Source organism: Thunnus albacares, chromosome 13 (assembly GCF_914725855.1).
Source record: "Thunnus albacares chromosome 13, fThuAlb1.1, whole genome shotgun sequence".
Classification (NCBI taxonomy): domain Eukaryota; kingdom Metazoa; phylum Chordata; class Actinopteri; order Scombriformes; family Scombridae; genus Thunnus; species Thunnus albacares.
Genome location: NC_058118.1, coordinates 11,600,581 through 11,625,027, shown reverse-complemented (window position 1 = coordinate 11,625,027; position 24,447 = coordinate 11,600,581). Strand labels below are relative to the sequence as shown.

General features: G+C 39.8%; 2 protein-coding genes across 5 annotated transcripts in view; both read left to right on the top strand.

The window, feature by feature from the left end:
- The window catches only part of LOC122994956 (spectrin beta chain, non-erythrocytic 1), a 53,904-nt gene extending 44,190 nt beyond the window's left edge, over nucleotides 1–9,714 (top strand). For 2 of the 3 annotated variants that reach the window (XM_044369780.1, XM_044369781.1), the window contains 11 exons: nucleotides 99–473; nucleotides 570–814; nucleotides 925–1,063; nucleotides 1,155–1,239; nucleotides 1,773–1,969; nucleotides 2,148–2,275; nucleotides 2,369–2,441; nucleotides 4,700–4,878; nucleotides 5,313–5,486; nucleotides 5,669–5,711; nucleotides 5,850–9,714. In XM_044369780.1, coding sequence (XP_044225715.1) covers nucleotides 99–473; nucleotides 570–814; nucleotides 925–1,063; nucleotides 1,155–1,239; nucleotides 1,773–1,969; nucleotides 2,148–2,275; nucleotides 2,369–2,441; nucleotides 4,700–4,878; nucleotides 5,313–5,486; nucleotides 5,669–5,711; nucleotides 5,850–6,062 — 1,851 coding nt within the window. In that variant the 3' untranslated portion in view covers nucleotides 6,063–9,714. Of the gene's footprint in view, nucleotides 1–98; nucleotides 474–569; nucleotides 815–924; nucleotides 1,064–1,154; nucleotides 1,240–1,772; nucleotides 1,970–2,147; nucleotides 2,276–2,368; nucleotides 2,442–3,476; nucleotides 3,555–4,699; nucleotides 4,879–5,312; nucleotides 5,487–5,668; nucleotides 5,712–5,849 lie in introns of all 3 variants that reach the window. The other variant, XM_044369782.1, reaches the window with a different exon arrangement.
- A 2,317-nt stretch (nucleotides 9,715–12,031) lies between these two features.
- On the top strand, nucleotides 12,032–21,828 carry dpf2 (D4, zinc and double PHD fingers family 2). Of its 2 annotated transcripts, XM_044370638.1 has the most exons (12): nucleotides 12,032–12,145; nucleotides 13,788–13,948; nucleotides 14,448–14,555; nucleotides 14,793–14,971; nucleotides 15,070–15,162; nucleotides 15,235–15,313; nucleotides 15,804–15,845; nucleotides 17,535–17,672; nucleotides 17,807–17,938; nucleotides 18,029–18,141; nucleotides 18,236–18,317; nucleotides 18,559–21,828. In XM_044370638.1, the coding sequence occupies exons 1-12, from the start codon at nucleotides 12,114–12,116 to the stop codon at nucleotides 18,639–18,641; spliced, it is 1,242 nt and encodes a 413-aa protein (XP_044226573.1). In that variant the 5' UTR covers nucleotides 12,032–12,113; the 3' UTR covers nucleotides 18,642–21,828. The 2 variants fall into 2 exon arrangements, with proteins under 2 accessions (XP_044226573.1, XP_044226574.1); XM_044370639.1 differs by lacking the exon at nucleotides 15,804–15,845 and having other exon boundaries at nucleotides 12,034–12,145.
- Nucleotides 21,829–24,447: the final 2,619 nt, after the last annotated feature.

The window sequence follows — 24,447 nt, the reverse complement described above, 5'->3', positions numbered from 1 at the left end:
TTTTTTCTCATTCATATGCTTTGGAGACAATGAAGCTTAGGGAAATTTAGCTGAATTAATTATGTTGCTCATTTTTGCCCTGATTTTTCTTTCTACAGATGCTGAGGGACAAGTTCCGGGAGTTTGCTCGTGACACAAGCACCATTGGCCAAGAACGTGTAGATGGTGTAAATGCACTGGCAGATGACCTGATTGAATCGGGTCATCCGGAGAACGCCAGTGTGGCTGAGTGGAAGGACGGGCTAAATGAGGCCTGGGCTGATCTGCTGGAGCTGATTGACACGCGCACACAGATGCTGGCAGCCTCCTATGAGTTGCACCGCTTCCATCAGGACGCCATGGAGGTGCTTGGACGTGTTAAGGAGAAGAGGGAAGTGCTGCCCTCTGACCTTGGCCGTGATCTGAACACTGTCCAACATCTACACAGACAGCACAACGCTTTCGAACATGACATCCAGGCCCTCAGTGGACAGGTCAGCTTATCTGTTATATAAAAGATCTCATGTGAGATTCCAAGAGCAACATGTGAATAGAAGACTGAATGTTCCCTCTTCCCTTTGACCTCTTAGGTGAACCAGGTGCAAGATGATGCAGCACGGCTGCAGAAGGCCTACGCTGGAGAGAAAGCTGATGACATTCACAGGAGTGAACATGCTGTTACCTCTGCCTGGGAGGGCCTGCTTGAGGCTGGTCAGGCTCGCAGGATCCTACTGCAAGACACTGTGGAGAAGTTCCGCTTCTTCAACATGGTGCGAGACCTCATGCTCTGGATGGATGGCGTCAACCTGCAGATTGATGCACATGACAGCCCCAGGTGAATGTCATTTTATGCTAAATTATCCAGTTACCTTTATGATAATGCCGGTATAATCAGTGTTATAAGTTTATTTTGATCTCACCTCTCTTTCTGTTTTGTTGTCCCAGGGATGTGTCTTCAGCAGGGTTGGTCATTGCCAATCATCAGGACATCAAGTCAGAGATTGAGACCAGAGCAGACAGCTTTACTGCCTGTATTGAGATGGGAAATACTCTCATCAACAATAATCACTATGCAGCTGATGAGGTGATTTTATAATGATTCTGTTTCACTGTTATCTACTTAATGCCAATCTTTTCATGTGCCCTCTCATTACTGGATGTTCCTTCATTCACAGATCCGGGAGAAACTTGCACAACTTCAAGAAAAGAGGGACAAGATCAACAAAAAGTGGCAAGACAAGATGGACCATTTACAAATTGGTATGCAAGCATGACATGTTTTAGAGTCTGTATAAGGGCACGTTCATTCTAGTAGTGCTATAGCAAAACAACATGTGGGATGTAATGGTTTCAGTTCGTTGCTACAGGGCAGAGCTAAAAGATCAAATGCAAACAGGTATGTCCAGTTTGAAGGCTTGTTAAACACCCAGATATCCCACAGCAGGTTACACTCCTTTAAAAAGGTAGCCATGACCTTTTTTCTGTCATGACTTGCAAGGTAAACAAGGCAATACTACAAGGTATTCTACATGGCGCGTTTGCTTACACAAATGGGATTGGCCAATTCAGTTTATTGCTGTGCTTGCCAGATAATGTTGCATTGCACTGTGGTGAAAGTAGAGCCAGGACCAACTTTTTGGTTTGTCTGCCTACATTTTTACTTATTTTGTGGAACCGTTGCTGGGGCAATCTTCCCTGCACCAACGCATTGGTCTTACTGAAATGCCTAATTATTTGTTCTCTCCTTCTCTCTTGTTGTTTTTCTTTCTGTCCTCCTTCTCCCTGCATTTCAGTGCTGGAGGTGTTGCAATTTGGACGCGATGCTTATGTGGCAGAGTCTTGGTTGGCAGGGCAGGAACCTCTGGTACGAACGGCAGAGCTGGGTGCAAATGTGGATGAGGTGGAAAGTCTAATTAAGCGCCATGAGGCCTTTGAGAAACTTGCTGCTGCCTGGGAAGAACGCTTTGTTTTGCTGGAGAAACTCACTACAGTAAGTAGAGACATGACTAACATCACAGATCAAAATTTTACATGTATTTGAGAACGCAGCGGCCTGGTAGATAAAGGATGTACAGGATGTCCACCTTTCATCTATGAATGGAGGCATTGACTTTTCCTCACTCGAGAGGTTTAATTTTAGATAACAGTACTGAGTTTCCACTTTTCAGCTGGAGGAACAGGAGATCCAGAGGAGGCGAGAGGAAGAGGAGAGGGCACGGCGACCCCCAACACCACCCCCAGCAGTGGAAGTGGGACAATCTGAGGCAGAAAGTCAAGCACATGATTCTGCAGCCAGGTAAACTACTGGTAGAGCAGAATGCTGTTGTGTACAGTATAAACATTGTTAATAATGATTAATTAACATGCTTCCCTACCCTCTCAAACACAGAACCAGTCTGGACCAGACAACACTCAATCAGTCGGTGTCAGTGAATGGAGTACACAGTGACGACACATCTCAGGTGAGACATGTTTTTGTATTCCAAATGCTTGAGTGTCAACATCTTTGTAGGTTTCCATTGTAATCTTCTATGTTAGGGCTCTAGCGTGTAATGTCCTGTAATGTCTTAGCATCAGTATTGCAATGAGATTATCACATGCTAAGTTTTGCTATTATTATATTATTGACAAACTATCAAAAACATGACAATATTTTGTGGCAAACCATGAATTTCATGACAACATATCACACATTTTCTTTGTTCTAAAAGAAGTCCAAACTTGTAAGTATGTCATATATGTAGAACAGAGTGTAACTGTATGTGAGTGTGTGTCCCTGTCTCGTCTGTTTTACTTCAATCAACAACATTGTCCCTTGTCATATAATGACATTATTGCTATTATCGAATAGAAAGAGAAAAAAAATTGTGGAATTTTACTTTTCTGAATCCCAAATTACCAGAGAGTGGCCATTAATAGTAATTTATGAAATGCTAATTCAAGTAAAATACCTGACAACAATATCTATCAGCAATGTTTTATAGTGAAAATGAAAAGCAAATCTTTGCTGACAGTTATTGTTGATGTAGTGTAGTGTGGAAGCAGTGTGGAAACAGTGGCACTTTGGGGTTGCAGATGAAAAAAATCATGTCCTCATCGCTGCACTAGCGACTCCTGTTGGAAAGGGGCACCTGTGAGGAGGGAGTTTGTGTAACATACAGTAAATACATGTTACACAAACACAGTGAAATTCCTCACTGGCAAATGAAGCACCTGGTGCCTTCATGTTTTTCAGTCTACACTGGCTGCTTGTAGAAACTAGACGTCATCTTGTGTTTTAAGTCTGCAGCTAACACAGAGAAGAATCTGTGAAAAAAAGGGAGCCATTTTTGTATGAAATGAACTTAATCGATTTTATTGTTGACCAACACAGTTGTTGATATCAGCAATTAGAAGATTGTAATGTGTCTAAAAAAAGTTCTAGAAGTGCAACCTACTTACTAATTCTCTGCCACAGACAAAGACGTCTTAACATTTTCTTATTGCGTTTTTATCAGCAGTCATTATCGCTATCGTTGTCAGTGGGAAAGAAATCAGAGCCTAAACGTGTGTGTAAGCCAAAGCAGCCGGAGCGTGTGAGTACCAAGACACGGTCAGCTTTGTAGCTTCCCCCTCGCCCCCTTCACAGCCTTTGCTCAGCTCCTGGTCAACTGCAGTGCCTCTTTTCTTCTTTTAAGAAGCCATTGCTCTCTGTCACAGATGCAACCATTGCTTTATTTATTCATTTATTCAGTTTCATCAATGAGTCCCATCACTGTTTAAAGGCATGATGCAGATTCATGAAAAGATTGTTTTCATGGATCATGTTCATGTTGAAGTCTGCTGTTGTATATGTGCTCATATTGACCAGGACAGGAGTGACTGTAGAGTTGTAAATGTGGTGACACTTGTACTTGTTAAAAGCTTATGTATATGTAGCTTGTTTTAGTCTTCCCCTATATGTATACATTTCCTGTGATGAGTGTGAATGTCATTTGGTGGAGACATTTAACAGCTCTTTGTAGGAAAGGGTTTATTGAAGAAAAAGAGACAAACAACGTCTCCTCAGCTGATAATGATTCTTTCTACTGTCATGATTTAAATATAGGATTACTAGATACTTTAAAAGGCATCCTATTGTTTCTGATTCAAGATTCATATGGTAAATAAAAGACAGAATACTTGTCACAATGCTCATCTAAGAGATTTTGTGCATTTAAGGATTCAGATAGTTGGAACTGCGTTTGAGAGTGTGTATGTCTATATGTTTTTGTCTTTGTGTCACAGTATAGATGATCATTTATTCATCTCTAGTTGCTCAGTAAATAGATACTTAACCAAAGAGGCAAATATTATCTTAATAATACTGGTTTTACCTTGCAAAACTTTATCAATGCTGCCTCTGCTACAAAAAAATCTGATATCATAGACTTTAGAAGTATTCATGTCCAGTTTATGCATGTTTCCCACATGTATGGTTACTGTAATTGTACATCTTACCTATATGAGGGACTGTAATTGTCCAGTTAAATATCAGTGTACTGCAGCTGTATTTATGTGGACCTTCTGAAACTACGTTATGCTGTTATCTCAGGTAATCATATAGTGCTGTCAAAGCAAACGTCATCATAGCTTTTCCATGTATGCCTGTGAATGGCTGCTTTGCTGCTCACTGCCTCCATCCAACCAGTGTGTTTTTTCTACCTCCTCACCACCATTAATGTTCTTCTTTGAACCACAGGGCTCGGAGTCCGAGTCGGTGAACGGACCAGGTAGAGACAGCGGGCTGGCATCCTCTCGCCTCGATCCGTCTGCCACATTACCAAGCAGGGGTGGAGCAGAGTCTGAGCCAGAAACCATGGAGGGTATGCTCTGTCGAAAACAGGAGATGGAGTCCCACAGCAAAAAGGCAGCTACCAGGTGAGTGTTTGCCATAATAGACCCGACACTGAAGACTTGATTTAAGTTATTTAAAAGTTAATTGCTGAAAAATAAGATTTGAATAAGATTTGATTAGATTTGGTTGTGTCTCAGTCAGTCAACTTGTCTTCTGCCTTCCTGTGAGGGCAAGATATGCTGTAGAAATGTTTTTTAAATCTGTTTTATCTTTTGAAGTTGTGTTTTGTAGTGTTACTACTTTTCAAAGAAAATCTAACCTTTCTAAGAATGTCAAAGGCATATTGTAACAAATGTCAGTCGAAAGAGAGATTTCAAAGAATTTCAGAGGAATTGGGTTACAATGGAAAAATACAAAAAAGAAAGACATTCTAGATATACAAAATACATGTACTTTTGATGAACTGTTTTTATGAGCAACACAATCTGCTCCTAATCTCATTTCTTCACTTCCACAGGTCATGGCAGAATGTGTACTGTGTCCTAAGAAAAGGAAGTCTTGGTTTCTATAAAGACGGCAAGAGCGCTAGCAACGGCATTCCATACCACGGAGAGGTACCCATCAGCCTTGGAGAGGCTGTTTGTGAGGTAGCTCATGACTATAAGAAGAGGAAACATGTATTTAAGCTCAGGTGAGAAGAAAGATGGCAAATAAAAACCTCAGAACACAGATTACTGATACATTTGTTAGCTTTAATACATAAAGTGAGAGGCAATGATGGAATACCAAGAAAATGACATAAAAGTAAGATGTATTTGAGATTATAGCTTATCGCTGACTTAAAAATGTACCTCTTCAACACTGTGTTTGCAGGCTAGGAGATGGAAAAGAATACCTGTTCCAAGCAAAGGATGAGGTAAGATGTACAGAACAGAATTACTCTACTAAATGAAAATATTGAATACAGTTTCCATTTGTGTGTAACAGTCTTTCCAGTGTGTTTCAACTCTGCCTGAGTGATAAATTATAATAAAGGTTTTTTTTCTGTCTAAAGGCGGAAATGAGCTCCTGGATCCGTTCCATCCTCAGCTCCATTCCAACAGGATCGGGAGACTCGCCCGGAGGTCCGCGGGCCCTCAGCCGTGCCATGACGATGCCTCCCATCTCCCCCAGCTCAGGTGATGCCGGAGGTGTTACCATGCGCAACAAAGACGGGAAAGAGAAGGATCGCGAGAAGAGGTTCAGCTTCTTTGGCAAGAAAAAATAGAACATTTGTAAAATTATCGATGGAAACTACATTTGTCAAAATTTCAACAAACTGAAACAGGCAGAAAGGAAAGTACAAACAGGTCATGCAAACACACTGCTCTCACTGCAGGCCCCAAGGAATTTGTCGACAGCTGCTGTATGTGGCTTACAGAGGACTTTGTTTCTTTTCTTTCTCTCTGATTCTCTCCCTCACCGGTTTTTATCTGTCATTTACTTTTTTCCGTTCACCCATATTTCACATTTTACTGCACCCAACAATGAAAGCCCTCATCCAAAGGCAATTTCAGCCAACCAGCAGAGCTTATTAGTCTGAGTCACTAACACAACCAAGATGTTGAAGGTGCGGTTGGCATTAGCAGGGATCCTGTCTCAGTTCAGGACCAATCCACCAAATCGGCTCTTCTTCAGCATGAATATTTTCTCTTCAGTGAGTCTTGACTAGCTGAGCTGTTTTGATGCTGTGTCACTAATAAAATGATGGATGGTGGCTTTCCTTTGTGGTCTGGTTTTAGTTCCCTACTTCTAAGCTCTCTCTTTGGAAAGGATTACATCAGTCTCTTTTTCTGTTCTTGGTATTGATGTTATTAACCTGACCGATATTATTGCTATTATTATTATTATTTATCTTTTGCTATTGCTGGTTTGATAAAACAAACTAATTAATTTGACAGTAGATCATCTTGATTCATGTTGTGGAGAGAAACACATTTGGTTAAAATAGTGGAGAATGTTGGGCTTGCCCTTGTATGTATTATTATTATTTTTTTTAGGAATGACAGTTTATGAGGTGTTTTTGAGAAAAAAAAAATAAAGCTCATTTAATTTTAGCAGTGTGCAGTAAGTGATCACAACTTTAATTGGGAAAATGATATATATATATATATATATTTAATAAGTGGTTTTATTTTTTATTTTATCTAATTTTGCCTGTATTTGATTATTTCTTTGGAGTGATCTTTTCTGCTTGATTTTCAACTTTCTTTTTGTCTGTACAAAGCAGAGAAGATTAGTTTTCTAGTGTGTGTGCGTGTGTGTATGCGTGTGTGTGAGTTGTGGTGCTGTGGATTTTGCACGTTTATGTTAATCCTGATCAAACGTGGCCAGATGGACGCTGCTTTTCGGTGAGCAAATGCAGACGAAAACCAGACACAAACACAACATGATATAACTGGAATGATTTTATGAAAATTAGCTTTTCTTTGCTTTTGGTTTTATTATATGTAAGCTGACAAATGAAGTTTCTCAAGATGGTTTCATTATTTCTGTTTCAGTCTTCTAATATCTATTTCCATTCTCTATCTACTGGTGTGAAGGCATGGGGGCAGTTTGTAGATAAAAAGCTGAAGCACATCTTCTGTGGCAGACCGCAGGGACGCGAGCAGGACAGATGGACAGCTGACAGGTCTCATTACAGGTTGAAGTGAGGGGTGTGGAAGTGAAATTAGATAGGCAGTGAAGAGAGAGAGAGGTGTACTGAGCCTTACTTGAACCCACTACAGATACACTAAATCCCTTTTTACAAACCCACCCTCCATTCAAACAGTCCGTAAGGAAGCTTTTAAAGTATGAAGAGAATGTTAAAATGTGCCCTGTGGCAATGATCTAACGTATGTCAGTGGATTATATATTGCAGGTACAATATGCAGACTGAATTTGAAAAGAATAACTATGACAGGCTCTGCCCTCCTGCAGAGGGAATAGTCCTAAATTCTCTTAACTGAGCCTCACGCTCCTGCATATGTGGCATGACTTCATGTAGGTTTATACTTGTATGTGTCTCATCGTTGCCATCAATTCTCTTCTGTGTTGTTGTACTCTGAAAACACAAGATCACTTCATATTCAGGGCTGGAGAGCAACATATAATATGTAATTGACATTTACAATAATCCAAAACGAGATAAAAGTACTCCAATATATGATAGGTGTTTATTATTTTCCTCACATACTGTACATGTTTGAAATGAGAAGGGTATTTACAGTATATTGTGAGACTGTAGGCAGTAGAGTAATTTTATACAGTATAAATACGTTGACACCACTGAGGTGGTTGCTGATAACTGTAATTATTGTCAGTCACTTCCATCCAAGTGTCAATTTGCCTTTTCTTACTGCCAAAACGCAACAGGAAGTGACTGGATAACAATTCTGAATTGAAGAGTTTTAATGGATTATCTTACTGGTTGCAGGTGATCAGTTATTTGTAATTTATTACGTCTTGAAAGTGACTCTTTAAAGCTGGTAATTGCATGGTTGTGTAGACCACTCCTTGGAGGGCTGATCAGTTCGCAGGAATGTCACACCAAACTGTTGTGATAACACAAAAAGCTGGAAGTAAACTTGCATTTGGTTGCACTGGTTTAAACTGTGTAAACAGGTTGGCCTTATTTTCCAGTCCCAAATGAATGTGGAACCAGTGGGACCATTGCTCAAATCAAAGACCCTCCAAATCAGAGAAGAGAAGTATCTCAACATCCAGACTATTGACAGTACCCGGTCCAAACTTTATCAAACTGCCTGCCTCGTCTCTGTCAGTGAGACTTTGTATCCTGGATGTGTGACGGAGCTCCTAGTTTCAGTCTAGTTTAAGTAAACTAAACTATGATCTGGGAAGTTAATAAGGTCGTTGCATACATAACTGAGCCGGCGCAGTTACATTGTGCACAATTTCAAATGGAGGTGTCATTCTTCCCTAGTGGATGAGCTGTTTTTAGCAACTATTGCTACCTTATCTGTGCTCTGGACTTCAGACACAGCATCCAGTTGATGTAAGGGAGTTCAAGTTTAAAAGGTCACACAGTGTATTTTCTTATCAGCTCATTTGAATGTGAACGATTCAAATTACTTTGGCCAAATTGGTCATGTGAAGCAAAAATATTTCTCATACTTGACATACACGAACGCTCTCTCTCTTTCACACGCACACATACACAATCGCACATAAATACTGTACTGTATGTTTAATGCAGAACGACCCTGGCGATCCAGTCTTGTGGAAATGTCCTCAGCTGGCTGTGATTCGATGTTGCATATGGCATCCTTTTAAAATAACATTGTGCTACTGGTGAGCTTTGACCAGACGATGGAAAGTATGTATTATTAATGTCAAAGAGATGAGTTTTTTGGTTTTGAGAGTACTTGTGATAATGGGGGTACTTAATGAAGAAAAAAAACAACTTTTACTTGTTAAGTATTAGATTTGAGTGAAAAAAGACTGGTGACAATTTGAGCTTCCTTTTTTAGAAGAAGGCAGGATATTTGCTGTCTAGTGGGAGCTTGTATTTTTTCATCCAGTGGTCTGTCTTGCAGCATTTGATAAACCTGTCCACCTACCTTTTATTTCTCATTACTTTTGACGAATGTCTGTTCCTTCCTCTGTAATTCAGAGTTGTTAATACCACTACTATTATTAATTGCTATTATTATCATTATTGCTACTGTTGTTACTATTACTACTACTGTTACTAATGCAACTTATTGCAAAAAGTATAACTGCTGTCCATTTTCAGGTACGTGTCTGTAATACCAGACCCTTCCACACGATGTCAGTGTGCTGTGGAGCATTTTCATTACAAATCGAGAATAATGTTTGTTGACTTGTGTATCTACATCTAATATTAGGAATAATAAAACATGGTTTAATCAAAAACACAATGTTGTCGGGGGTTTTTGATGTTTAAAAAGGTTAGCCACCACGCCTCTTATAATCTGCTAGGCGTACAGGTGAGACTAACTCAACACAAGAAATGCCAATTTTTCAACAATGACTCAAACAGTTTATGTATGTCAATGTACATCAAGTGTATGTGGTCAAAAACATTACTGATTGGATATTGGAAGTGTATGCTGTGTTTTACTCAGCTCTCATATTTTTTCCCTTGTGGATTACTGTAAAGTTGAATCTTTTCAGGCCACTAAAAATGATAAATAACAGAAAAGAACTAGGAAAATAAACCATTAATCTTTGGTTGCCTTAGCCATTACCCATAGACATTTACGAGGGGTGATGATGAGTCACAAGAAGACATTGCTTTGTGTTGAAGTGTCACAAGCCAAAAAAGGTTTGAGGAGCACTGATCCAGAGCCTTTACCAGGAAACCCTGACTGTTCTACCCACAGTATGGTGGGACCAAGACTTGCGTGGCTGCTGAAGTTATCAAGACAAAGGCTTCTGGGAGCTGAAAATCAAGATCAACAAGTGGTTGTTTTTACACTGAGAATATAATAATGTCTAAATTCTTATAATCATACAATTATATACATTATAATTATAATCACCACATACTAGTTTTACTGTAGCTTACATTACGGAGAGAAAGATTTTCTTTCCGTGTATAACATTACAATATAAGAAAAAACAGCAGTTTAGTGTTTTCTGCTGTATCTGATGCTGCAACTGAGTTTAAAGAGCTCATAAAATGTCAGTGAGAAGAGATCAGACTGGATTTGTTATCTGAAAATTTGTGTGTTCACATAGTATCCTGCATGTAAGATATAATTCTTGCAGTATGGGTGCAGAGGATGAAGAGAAGATAGTTGCTGCAGTGCTGTCATTAAGAATTAATTAATGATGCGACTGCAGCAAATGAGGTCAAGGATGATCAAGTAATGCACATGGATATGCATTAGGTTTATGTTTAATGAGAGGATGTGAAGAGCAGAGCAAACCCTCAGTAAGAGATGTTAAGAGAAACCTGAGCTCTGGTTTTAAACTGTACTGAAGGTACTAAAAAATGGGGTATGGATGAGGATGACGGTCAAAGACCTCTGAAAATAATGAGTCAGTAAGATAAAATTTTCAGTTTATATTGAGAAAGAGGTGACAGAGCGAACATCTCTACATATTTGAAGCAGTTGGAGTTAAGTTCAGTTTAAATAACAGCTTACCATTAAGTTTTAAAAGCAATGAGGCGACAAGATGAGAAAAGTCAACAAAAAATGTTATGTGAAGTCAGAATCAATAAATCCAAATGCGTTATATAAACCATATACTGTATGTTAACTGGGAATTTGGTGGCCTTTAAAAACAACACAGTCTTGTCTGTCATGTCCACCAAAACAAACAGAAATGTTTACTGTGATCAGATTAAAATGATTAGAGATTGTTATTTTATTGCTGTTTAAAGGCCTTTAGTCAGGTGGAGGTTGGGTGGAAATATATTGGGAGTTATGTGATACTACTAAACTCTACTGTATGTATTAAAAAAATGATAACAGACATTGATATTTTTCACAGCAGAAAAGCAGAAGTATATATATTTATCTATTTTTTACTTTTTAGACTTAAGACTTGCAGCTTAGAAAAAAAGAAGAAAAAAAGAAGACTTGCAGCTTTTGTATTATGAAATTTCTGCTATGATTTGACGCTGAGAAAGCCCCTCTTTGCTTAGAATAACAACTTGACACTTGTACTTAGTTCTGATGCCATGTTTCCCACTATCACAACGCTACTTAGTAAACAATTATCTGCTGGAAACTTGAGGCACAGCCATATTCATAACAGGTGAACACTGGCTGCAAGTTCAGTTACATGAACGAGCCTCTGGTGAGTAGATCAAATCCACCTAAACGCATGCTTCAGGTGGATTCAGGGATACAATTCAAGGAAATCTGACCTTTTGTACAAAGGAGTTAAGTTGATCAACACCACAAATTTGCTTAAATTCGATTGCTGACCTTGAAATAGTGCAGAATCTTAAATATTTCTTTATCGTTTTATGTCTTGTGTTTTAAATGCCTCTGAATCCTCAAACTTTCTGATTATTTCCAGGTTCCTGTGAAAATATTAGAGATTTCCAATGTGGTCTTAGATTTTTGGAGCCCACTACATATATTATTGGTTTTCTAAGGATACAATGTTAAAGGATAATTTACTCTAAATGCACGTGAGCTGCTGACTGTCAACTCTTGTATGATGAAATCTCTAATAGTGCCACAGCGCCACCGGTAGGGGGAGCTGGGTGTCACCTTTTCCTGCTCTATCTGCCTACAAGTCCTTACGCAGGGCACACATTACCCGGCAGCCACTCTCCCCCGTGTATTCAAGCAAGATGGCAGCTGTTGTTGAGAATGTTGTCAAACTGTAAGTGTTGAGACTTTTTCTACACACCTTTACACCTGGTTAGGTGACGGACACCGCGGCCACGCCGTAACGGCTGTCTCATCACACAGCCGCCGGCAGTGTCGCTAGCTATCTTTAGCTACATTTTCAACTTGACTTAACTGGGAAAGGTTAGCCAACCGCTGTCGGACCGTCGTGTCTGCTCACATCCTGGAAGTGTGTAATAGTTAGCAGACATGACGTTTCTCATACATGAATCATATGTGTTATAGAACATACGTCGATTCGAGTATAAGTGTATTTCTGTTAGATATTGTGGTATCTTGCGACGTGTTTGTAGCCAGCTAACGTATCGTTGGTGAAGTACAACAGCTAGGTGTGCTTACACGCTAACAAGCTAAAGACTGAACGCCAGCGCAGACTGGGGCGACTGGTTCATAATGAATGAAGATAACCTCTTTCATCTCGAGACTCCGGGTTTATAGACACTGCAGCTATCACACTTGTGATTCGCACATCATAACTCGTACAAACTGTACAGTAAAAGTGGATGTTTTCAGTTTCAGCGACTCACACCCGGTTGAAATAAAACGTGCTTCCGTTTCCGTATTTTTCACTTTACCCAGGTGTTATAAGCGGTTACCTGAACCACTAGTAACCATGGTAACACGTGAAAACATCACCTAGCTAAATATAAAAGTTTCTTCTAAACTTTTTCTTTGTCAACTTCATCTTTTATTTATGTGGCATATTGGCTAAACTAAGCTCATACAGTCCTGATAACTAAAGTAGAAAACAACAACACTAAAAAATAATGACAGTGGGATGAAAAATATTTACGTACTACAATTTTTCATATATGTTTTAACTTAATTAAATAGTTAATTAAGAGTTTGAATGGTGAATTAGAAACAGTCTCTGTTGTGAACTATTTTCCATGACAGAAGCCTACAGTTTCCAGTTTAGTCTCGACTAAATGAGTGATAGGAAACACAGACAGATATTTTACATTATGCAAAATCATCACACCTTACAATAAGCGATATGAAATCTGTCATTTAAGTTTCGGTGCTGTGAACAGCTGCGTTAAACATTTAGGCTATGCAATTACATACAATGCTCACATTACCCTTGTTAAGGATCGCCTGCTGCATTTCCACAAATGTTACTGTATTTATACTTTAAAGCGCCTTGCTCCAGCCTCTATAGTTGCAGCTGCTGAATAACAATAACTTTTCCTTGCCAGTCAGCAATTTGAAGAACCAGTAAGGTGTCTGTCATGAACCTGCTTGTCTCATTTGGAGGCGATACAGCCTGCAGCTCTCCTGAAAGGAAATAAGCACACGGCACAATTTGAGTATTTAGGTTTAAAACACAGCACACTTGTAACTGTCACTGACTACCAAGCTCGTTGTTGATGTACAAACAAAAGAGCACTCTGCCGTTGCGCTCTCCCTAATGATTTAGTCTGAAGTACAAACACATTGTGTAGTTTTTGAGCTTTTCTGAGGTGTCAGCACTTGGGAGAAAGACATTAGGCTTTAAACCAATCTGACAGATAAAGTTTGAAGTAATACTGCACTGGTTTTGAAATAACCACACCTGCAGATGTTTGTCTGTATACCACAATATACCTGATAGCTTCTGGTTATTGTTTCGCCAGGTTGGGAGAGCAGTACTACAGAGATGCCATGGAGCAATGTCATAACTACAATGCCAGGCTCTGTGCTGAGAGGAGTGTCCGCATGCCGTTCCTCGACTCTCAGACTGGTGTGGCTCAGAGCAACTGCTACATTTGGATGGAGAAGAGACACAGGGGACCAGGTATGACTCAAAACATGTGATATCTCACAAAATGAACTGTAAGCCAAAAAAAAAAAGAAGTAATTATCAGTTTTTCACAGATTTGCTGATAAAGGGCAGCAATGGAGAGGAAATTGCAGAGAGGCTGTGTGTGAGCTTCATTGTAGCTTAAAATGGCTTGTTGGCTTCTGATTCTTGAAAAAGCTAAAAACACTATGAAGAATAAACACCTTTACACAAATATGGCCTCTTATGACAGAGGGCTAAATTGTTTGTAGAGTGAAAACATACATACAACATACAAACCAAGTCCAGTTTCATCAAGCTTGCAGCTAGATTTGCCCTCATGGTGGTAAATAAGAATTCTAACTATGCCACCAAAGCAAATGCCGTTTTTTAAAGAAAGCTAAAGCACAGATGTGGAGACTTTTCTTCTTTGTCAGTGTGTCATAAAGCTGACAAATGATGTATTTAAATAGGTTCAGTGTAATGTTGAAAAGTCTGTTCTGACGTTCTTCAGGCATGGCTCCAGGGCAGCTCTACACCTACCCATCCAGGAGGTGGAGGAAGAAACGGAGATCTCATCCTCCAGAGGACCCCCGGCTTATCTTCCCCCCTGTCAAGTCAGGTACCACATCTTATTTAACATTTTGCCATGTCAGGATTTTGGGGAAAAAAGCATTTAAGGCTGCGCTTTACTAAGAAAAACTGCAAGATTTCACACAGCTGAAATTTTTATGGGCTGCTAATAATAATTTATTGATGTGAATACTTGCTATTTGAATGTGACTCAGCCAGTCAGAAACAAGAAACGGCAATATATGTTTTCACAGTAGAGTATAATCCTTCTTTTATTTATTCACAGAGTTAGATTTAGGACTGAAGAAGGATGCTCTGTTGTCGTCGGATGGCAGCAGCCTGGAGGCCCTGCTGAAGGGGGATTCCCTGGAGAAACGCACACCCGCAGACATCCGAGGGTCTGAAGAAGATTCCAACCTCAGCGATTACACCGGAGGTCTGAACCCTGCTGCCCGGATTAGAAAGGTTCTTGTTTTCATTCAGTTGCGAGGTAAAATATTAAGGTGACAGAAAAAGCGAGATGAGACCTAATCCTCTCTCCGCACTCACTCCTGTCAATGCAGAGGATCCTCGAGCCAGACGACTTCATGGATGACCTGGACGACGAAGACTACGAGGAAGACACGCCTAAAAGGAGAGGCAAAGGGAAGGGGAAGGTAAGCAACCGCAGCGACATGAACACTCTTTTCCTAAAGCCTGTCGGATCTAATAATGTGTCTTGTCTTCAGGGTCGAGGAGTGGGCAGCAGCAGGAAGAAGCTGGATACAGCAGCACTGGAGGACAGAGACAAGCCGTACGCCTGTGACAGTGAGTCCTGAGGGAAGGGGGAGGGGGGATAGAGGAGGAGGGGGAACAGAGCATGTGAACTGGGGTCGGAGTTGAGGTGTCACTGCAGATTTTAATAGTTTGTAAGACTGTAAGACTGAGCCATCACCTTCTTTCTTCTGTCTTCTTTCTGCTCTTTGTAAGACTTCCTAAATCTGTTTATAAAGCTAGTTTAGGCTCAGCTGTATATATATTTTTTTGTTTGTCACTATGATATCATACATTTCTTTCACTTTGACTTGCATTTCCAATCTTTCCATGGGGGTTGAGGGATGTTTCTGTCACTTCTTTGGTGTTGTCCAACTACATATCTGCACTTCTTGATGTGTTTTTTCCTCTTTGTGAGGTGTTTTCACTTTCAGCTGCAGCTCTCTGACTGACTGACTGACTCACTGATTCCCTGTCGGTCTATGAGCCTGTTTCTCTGAGCCTCTGTCTATGCTCTCTCTTCTCCTTCTCTTCTCTCTTTCAGACACTATCAAACAAAAGCATATTTCAAAACCTTCTGAAAGAGGTATATTTCCTTCATTCCTTTTTTTACTCCAGTCTGCCTGCCTTTTGTCTTCACTGCCTGTTTTTTATTTTTTTATTTTTTTTTATTTCTGTCTGTGTTACCAAGTAGATTTGCTCTTTGTGTAGTTCAGTTCATGTGGTAAATGTTCTACACAATTTACTACAGTGTAATTAACTAGATTTAGAGGTCAACACCATGTTATTACACACCCTATTTAAACTGTAGTCTGTAATCAGCCAAAGATATGAGCCCTCTCAGCCTGCAACAGATAAGCTGTGGCCTGTGAATGTAATTTTTTCCCCTCTATGTGGCCCTGAACGTCCCACGGATTTAGATAAGCAAGATGCTGGATCCTGCTTGTTTTCTTTCTCTCTGTGCTTTGTCTTTTGTCTCACTACTTAATGTGTGTAATTTGACTGCATTAGTTTTTTTTTTTCCCCTTTATTCCTCTTCACCTCCTCTGCACCCTATCAAGTCTCACTCCACTTTCCATGTTTTCGAGTGACCTGCCGCCTCTGCTTTGAATCAATTTCATGCCTGTTTGTACTTTAGGGACTATTTTCCAAAAATTGTAAATCTGGCATGTGACTGGCTGCCTCTTTAGCGGCTTGACTTACACCGTCCCAAAGTCTAATCACTCCTTCAGGCGACAGTTGAAAGAAACCGGATACTAATTCCTTTTGAGGAAATGAAAATGACAGAAATTGTGGAAGTGAAAGAAGAAGTACTTTGTCTTTGGGTGTTGTGCCTTATCTTATGACGAACCTCACACCCTCCCTGTGACAACAGCCGCACACAGTGGCATCTTTGTCAAGTAAATCCTCCTCACACAAATGTAAATCTGAGGATTTTATATCTACCATTAACTTGTAACAAAAAAACAGTGTGCTGAGCAGTGTGGAGATATTATAATAATTTTAATGTCAGCATAGAGAGGTCATACACTCTCAAATGTAATCTTTAGAGAGATGGATGTAAGAAGTAAAATGAGATGAAGCAATTATATTTCTTAGTTTCAGTGTAACTAGTCATTACATAAACTGCTGAGATGGTGTTTCTCAAAACCAATGTTGTGAAGATCACACCTCTGCAGTTACAGCATTTCCTTTTACTAACTGTGGTGCTGATATGTTATGTGGTATTATCTTAGCGCTGTGCTTAAATACATGAGCTCCACCTAAGAGGAAAAACTCAAAACATTGCCCTGTAGAATATTTTCCATATCCCCAAACATTATTCATCCTTCCCTCTAATTTCATTGCCAAGTATATCCTGTCACTGTGCCAGTCTTGATATTAAACAAAAGGCGAGAGACCACAGAAACCTGGTGGGTTTATAAATGATTTCCCTGTCGTCCCACACGTCATCATTTCACCACATCGAGGAAGTTGGACTGTATTAATGTGTACCATCATATCAGAGTCTTGAAGCATAGAGCAGACATTGCACAGATCATTTTATTAGACCATAGAAAGATGTGTAGACAAATACATTTAGATTTTACTGTACTGTATCTGAAAATGCCCAAGACAAGCACTGATTAAAACAATCTGGACAATAGAAATGATACTGTAGTGAAGAGTATTTCTGTTACTCTCAGCAGTACTAATAGTATCTTTTGTGCAGTGAGGACTTTACTCATGCATTCTCTGTTTTCATACATGTTGTGTTTTCTGGTTTTGGTGGCAGTCTGTGGGAAGCGCTACAAGAACCGTCCTGGTCTGAGCTACCACTACGCCCACTCCCACCTGGCCGAGGAGGAAGGCGAGGAGAAGGAAGAGGTGGAGATCAACGAGCCCGCCCCGCCGCCGCCCGAGGAGCCTAAAAGTAAGTGACGCACCCTCGAGGTCAGCAGAGGTTTCTTTATTAGATTCCTGTGGTCACTGTAAAGACGGACAGTCGGATGGACTTTTAGCTAACTGAACACTGATGCTCTCTGGGTGTTTTCATCTTGATTCCAGCTCCAAAGAAAGGCCCAGACGGTCTGGCGTTGCCTAATAATTACTGTGATTTCTGCCTGGGAGACTCCAAAACCAACCACAAGACTGGCCAGTCAGAAGAGCTGGTGTCCTGCTCCGACTGTGGACGCTCAGGTACATTCAAAAACGCTTGGCTGCTAGAAGTGATTAGCCACTGAAAGAGTGGAAATATTTGAAGTGATAAAACAATTTTCCTTGATGCAGGCCACCCCTCCTGCCTGCAGTTCACTCCTGTAATGATGGCTGCTGTGAAGACATACCGGTGGCAGTGCATAGAGTGCAAGTGTTGCAACATGTGCGGCACCTCAGAGAACGATGTGAGTTCATCTACGCTCAGATATTGCACGTGTTGTAGTTTGTGCACAGTAAGGTCTGATGTGCTCAGTGTTTTCATTGTCCTGTTCCTTACAGGATCAGCTTCTGTTCTGTGATGACTGTGATAGAGGCTATCACATGTACTGTCTCAACCCACCCATGTCTGAACCTCCAGAGGGTAAGTTCAGCAGATGAAAGAGACAGTGTTGTACTCATCAGAAAATGAAGAGAAATTAAACATGTTTTTCTATCAAACCCTTATTTTCATTAAACAAAAGAAGCCAAAAGTCTCAAATGTTAAAGAACTTTTAAATAGACTCATGGACATACAGGTTAAAATGTATCCAAAGTCAATGTTAGCAACAGCTTTAAAAGTCTAACTAACACTAATAGTTTTTCTCTGCTGTTTTGTCACTCAGGAAGCTGGAGTTGTCATCTATGTCTGGACCTTTTGAAAGACAAGGCATCCATATATCAGAACCAGAACGCCCCACCGTCGTGATGGCCGCTCCTCCTGCACACACTCTTCACTCAGCCATCCCACAGCAGTATGCTTACCCTTCAAAACAGATGATATACACCCCCCTGACAAGCTGACCTCGGAGGGAGTGTGTTCAGAAGAGGTGATTAAATTGTAAAATTGTAAAAAAGGGAAGTATACCTTACCAAACTGGCCTCACTTCGCTTCAGATATGACTGTTACACAGTTCCAAGCTCTGATTCAGCCCCATAGATTTTTATTTTCAACTCTTTGCCGCATAGCCAATTTGAGATACACAGCATAAACAGCCAAATTATCACTTCCTGTTCAGCTTTTTTACACATACACCTACACAAAGTTGCTCAAACCTTGTCTTTATCCTGCAATGTACTGATTTTATGACTAGAGCAGAAATAGAGCTCGCTGGAATCAAGTAGCATGCCAATGCTTGCTCATCGTTAAAAAATAGACATTTTATAATATTTATATATTTCTATGGTATAAAATAGTGTTAAGTATGTATAAATTGGAAAGAGAATGGTCCTGTAATGGTCTTTTTTATTAGTGCCCATCTCATCATTATGGAAAAAATTCCACAACCATGTGTTCTTTTATGGCACTACTGATATTTGGTGATTCATTTGATAGAGTCAAAGGGATCCGCTGAGACTATAAATGATTTTTCATCTCATCCACTGCCACCGGTCACACACCGGCTCACTCAGAAACTTGACAAAAACAGGAACTATGACTATAAATCCTGGCATGCTTGTCAAAATGGCTCCAAAGGCTGAATGACTTCAGGGACGGCAGGTCAGATTTCAGTCGCTCCAGTTGTGCCAGTGGCTAACGAGCTGCACAGAGCTCAGGAAAATGCCTGAGGACATACTGATGACGTGTTTCATTCAGGCTCTGGGGCCTTTTTGACAAATGTGTCTGCTCCTCATTCTGGTCCTGACGACTGCAGCGACACAACGCAGACATGATGCTGAAACTTTCATTGGAAAAACTGTCTTCAAGCTGCACACCAGGGGCCAGATGCATAAAGTTCAGTGTAGATTCATGATTAAAACTGTGTTTACGCACAAAGCGAGAAATATGCATGGGGTGCGTACACATGGTTCTGTTGTAGAAATCTCATATGCTCCCTGCTCCACCAGTCTTCAGACCTTTCAGTGAAACAAACGGCAAAGAAATAGTGCAGTGTCACTGATTGTGTTGGACCGGTGAGGTTCTCTGACAACCAGAACAGCTGTCATTATGCACGGCTGTGCAGCTATAGCATCCCTATCATTAATTCATCACATAGACCTGTAAACCATCATCGGCAGTGATATCTCTCCATAATTTTCAGTGATATAATCAATGATTAGTTTGCAGTGATCATATTGAAACAGACTGTACAGGTGTGTCCCAGTTAAGGAGTAAAAAAAAGAGCGAAATGAAGCCTCCTATGTAAATTAGAAGAATGATAAAATTGATCACACAAAAGTAATTTATCTATATTAAGTTTATAAATGCACCTTTGCACCTTTTTACAAATCGCCATGCAAACGCATAAAAATCACACAGTACAGTTGATTAACATCTTAAATAAACAATGTTTTATTTAGATTGCGTCTCTCACCATATTTTTTTCATTTCCACCTTCATACGACCCGCAGCTGGTTCTGGAAATACATGTGTACACCTGAAGTATGTATGGAGTGGGCACATTGTCATCGCAAAGTCTGTTTTTAGAAATACCAGTTAATGTGTGGGAAATGGCGTATGTATGGTTTTTGTGCGTATGCATAGTTTATACATCTGGCCCTAGGTCTTTTTTTGACAGATGACATAATGGTATGAAGATAATGATGATGATGATGATTCTTCCAGTCAAATCAAAAACTAATCTGACTTGCATTACCAGCCAGGTAAAGGGATTAAAAACCCTTCATCGCTGTGTTCTAGTAGTTTGCTGATCATGCACCATATTCAGCATCTGCTGATGTTGTGACACCACTAGATTATTTTAATGTAATTGAGGACTATGCGACCTTGCAAATGGTCACTTGCTGACAATGTTAAAGCAATATAAGAGCTCCCGTAGGATGCTGGGATGACAGGGACTCATGGCAGAGCCTGTTTACGCTCTGTTGCCTGATAATGTGCGATACTGTAAAATGCTATTACAGACCTGGGACTGTGGCAACGATTATGGATGGCTCCATATAGTAGAAAAGAGTTTATAATGTGTATGTGTTTAGTCCTATGACGAGGCGGCTCTTTTTGTCACTGCTTTTATTGTTTTATTATGCAATGGTTTCCTTCTGTGGCAAGGCTAACAGAAAATGTCTGGCTGAACTGCTAAAGCAGTGACTTTACCTCAAACAGAAACAGTATTTAAAGGGTTGAAACATGCTGTAGATAGATGGGACAAAGGCAGAGGGATACATAGTAATGACAGCTGCAGTTCCTGCTTCAATGACTGCATATTCTACAGTTAAACAAGTGCATGCTCAGTAATTGTCTGCACTCTCATATACTTCATAGTCGTCTCAGCATTAGGTTGGCAAAGGTGTTGGGAAGTGGTGTAATATAAATTAACCATGCTATCATGTCGTTTCAATAGCCAACTAACAATTACTAAAGCATTACACGAGTATAACTTGGTTTATTTTCTCATCACGTTTTAAACTTACTGTTATTTAGAGACAGTGGCTACTAGAATATTTTTGCTGGTTGTTTTTGTATTCATCGATGGTGTTTGCGTACCTGATGTGTGGGACATTTGGGGACTTAAGTGGAAGTTGCTCTCTAGTTAATCCAGTGATCCCGGCGTCAACTGAGCCGCTCTCTTCCAAAGCTCGAAACAAGAAGCAAAGCCCATAATGTGATTAAGAGGCAAATTCTGGAGCTGCACCATCAACAGAGTGGTTAAGTAATGATGGACCCATTATCCACCTTCCAGGCTGCACCCAGAGGAAAGCCATAAACAAGAAGGTTTACCTGTTGGCTGTCATGTTATTTTATTCATATCAGATTATGGTTTTCTGGTTTCAAGCTTTGGGAGAGAATCGTTCATAACAAATTCATGTTTGAACCAAGATCATAGGTTTACAAAGTAGGTGAATTCTCTTAGGGTGAACTTTCATTTGGATTGTGATGGAATGTTTTATTGTATGAAATCTGTCTTCAGGAAAATAAACTACTAGGCACTATAACACGCTGATGTGTTTGTTTTCCTTTCTTTTTCAACAAATGTATTATTTGGCATTTTGAATTTCAGCACATCCAGACATATAGAAATGTATCCCTCACAAAGACTCTTGTTTCTTCCCATGTCCCTCCCCCTCTGTCCACTAACATGCAGTTACCTGAAAATAAAATAAAATAAATAGCAGCAATAATGAAGTGACATAGACATTGTTTAGTAAAGCAAGTATGTAGTTAACCTAAACAATGGTTAATAATGTGTAATGTAATGATATAAAAAGAAAAAAAGAAACATAAATCATAATTATTTAGGTGTATATAAGGCATCTTATATGAAAAATGGTCATTAAGTCTCAACATGACAATTGGTCATTAAGCTGGCACACAGAAGAAGCTTTACACTATCTGGTCGTATCTTTCATACTGACTTGTCATGGTCACATCTAGGTATTTTCCAGAAAATGTAGGAATTTCCCCCATATTTTATAAAAGGTGTCAGGTTTTCCTTTGATAGCAAAGGTTAATTTCTCTCAGGCAAGACTTTGAGAGAGGTTTTTCAGCCACTGACTGATGAGGGTGACTGAGGGTTTTCTGGGATTTTCCAAACAACAGATATTGTATGTTTTAGCTTGAAGAAGAGAGATGGAAAAAAAAATTCTTGGTGTTATTGAGCCTCGGGGTCTCGGGGAACAGACCAAGAATACACAGTTATTTAGCTGAAACTATTTGTGATAATGTGTCAAGTACATCTCTCCCTTGGGCAAACCCATAACCAGTGAACCAGAGTGCTCTTTTCAGCATTGCATTTCACACATTGGTCTGAATTGTTGGAATCAAAATGGTGTTGTAGGCACGGAGTTGCATAAGTACGCATGGTCCATTTGTACTGCAGGAGTCTAAATCTGGTGTTAATAGTTTGAACTCGGGCTTCGTGGCCTATCTGCTCCTATTCATCTTTTGTTATCTCTGTATTCAAGACATTACACCAAGCAAGTCTCCTATTGTCTGAGGATTCCTCTGATTTAGTTTCAAGTAGGTTGTAGATCATAGACACTTGATCATGACCACTAGAGTGATGCACTATCACTTCCTCCACTATGGAGACTCCTAAGCTGCAGATAATTAGAGAAATGTGTTGAGGGGATATTGTGTTTATTGTTTAGAGTCTCAAAGGTCAGAAATGTGTCATTATTGCATAAGTCTCTGGTTTTGTTGAGGCCTTTGTCAGCCCACAATTTGAACCAAGGATCATGTGTTCCAGGCATAAATCTCCTGTTACCCCATATAGGGGTAAAAGAGGATATCGGCAAGTTTGTACCTAAACAACTTTGTACTTTGAACCAGACCTCAACTGTATTTCTAACAAAAGGGTTTTATGTTCTCTATTTTAGCTTCTTTGGAGAGTCAGAGAACAAATACAGATTCAGTGGTAATGGAGTTGTTGTACTACGTTCTATTTCCACTCAAGGTATAGACGTTCCCCTCTAAAACCAACACATTGCTGCTCTAATTTGGGCTGCCCGGTAGTACCAGGAAAGACTGGTTAGCTGCAACCCTCCTCTCTCAAAGGGATTCACGTAATCTTGGTCTCCTAATGTTCCAGAGAAAATTTGTAATAATCTTCATTTTTGGAAAAAATGAGGTTGGGAGTTCAGTGGTGGGGATTAAAATAAATACAGAAAAGGGAAAATCGGAGTAGCGTCCATCTTTTTATAGGATCTGTTACAGAGGCTATGATTGGGTTGTAGTTCGTTGGAACCAGATCTTCTATTTAAGGCGTAATCTTTATTCCTAAGTATTTAAAACCCTTGGGGGGAGTTTTGGTTGTTTTTTCCTTATAAAGAATAGGAAATTTGAGTATCTGAGAAGATAGAATTTTGAAACCCTTGAGATAATGTGCTAATTTTGAACTACCTGAATCAATGGCATCATGGCTTTAGTACCTGATAATTTGAAGTCCTCCACTCAAAAATGTGTTTTTCTCATTGTTGCTGCACTTGGATCTTTGAGCAGAATGATGAGTTTGACACTAGAAGCCTCCAGTGTACAAACACTGAAAATGGACTTTACAGTGAATAGGTGAATAGATGCCATTTTAAGGTTTTTAATGTGTTAATTGTACTTTTTTTTGTAGAAAAAGAATATCAGACATGCATTATTATTCAAAGCAGAATAATTTTATATGTCTTAAAACATGTATGGAGAGGATCATTGACTATGGAAACATTTTCATTTAGTTTAATTTCTCCATAATAATAATCACACTCACAATGATGCTCAAACAATTTGCTTTGACTTTCAAACAGTAAAAAGTTTTCTGTATCCCAGAACAGAACTGCAGATCAGGTTTGTGTATGTTTACTATGTCTGATTATAATCAAGACCGATATAGAGAAACCCGAGGAAGATGTGTGAATTGAGCATTAGTATTATATGAAGTGCTGTTGTAGAAAGGCAGGGTAGGAAAAAAAAAAACCCAAACAAGTTTTAAGATCTGTGTGTATTTCTGGCTTTCTCCATTAGATGGCAGTCATGGACTAAACTAAGTTCCCTTTCTAACCTTTCAGCTTCAATCAAAGCCTCCATCCATTCACTACCACTGCTTCCTACACAAAATAACAGGTGAAAG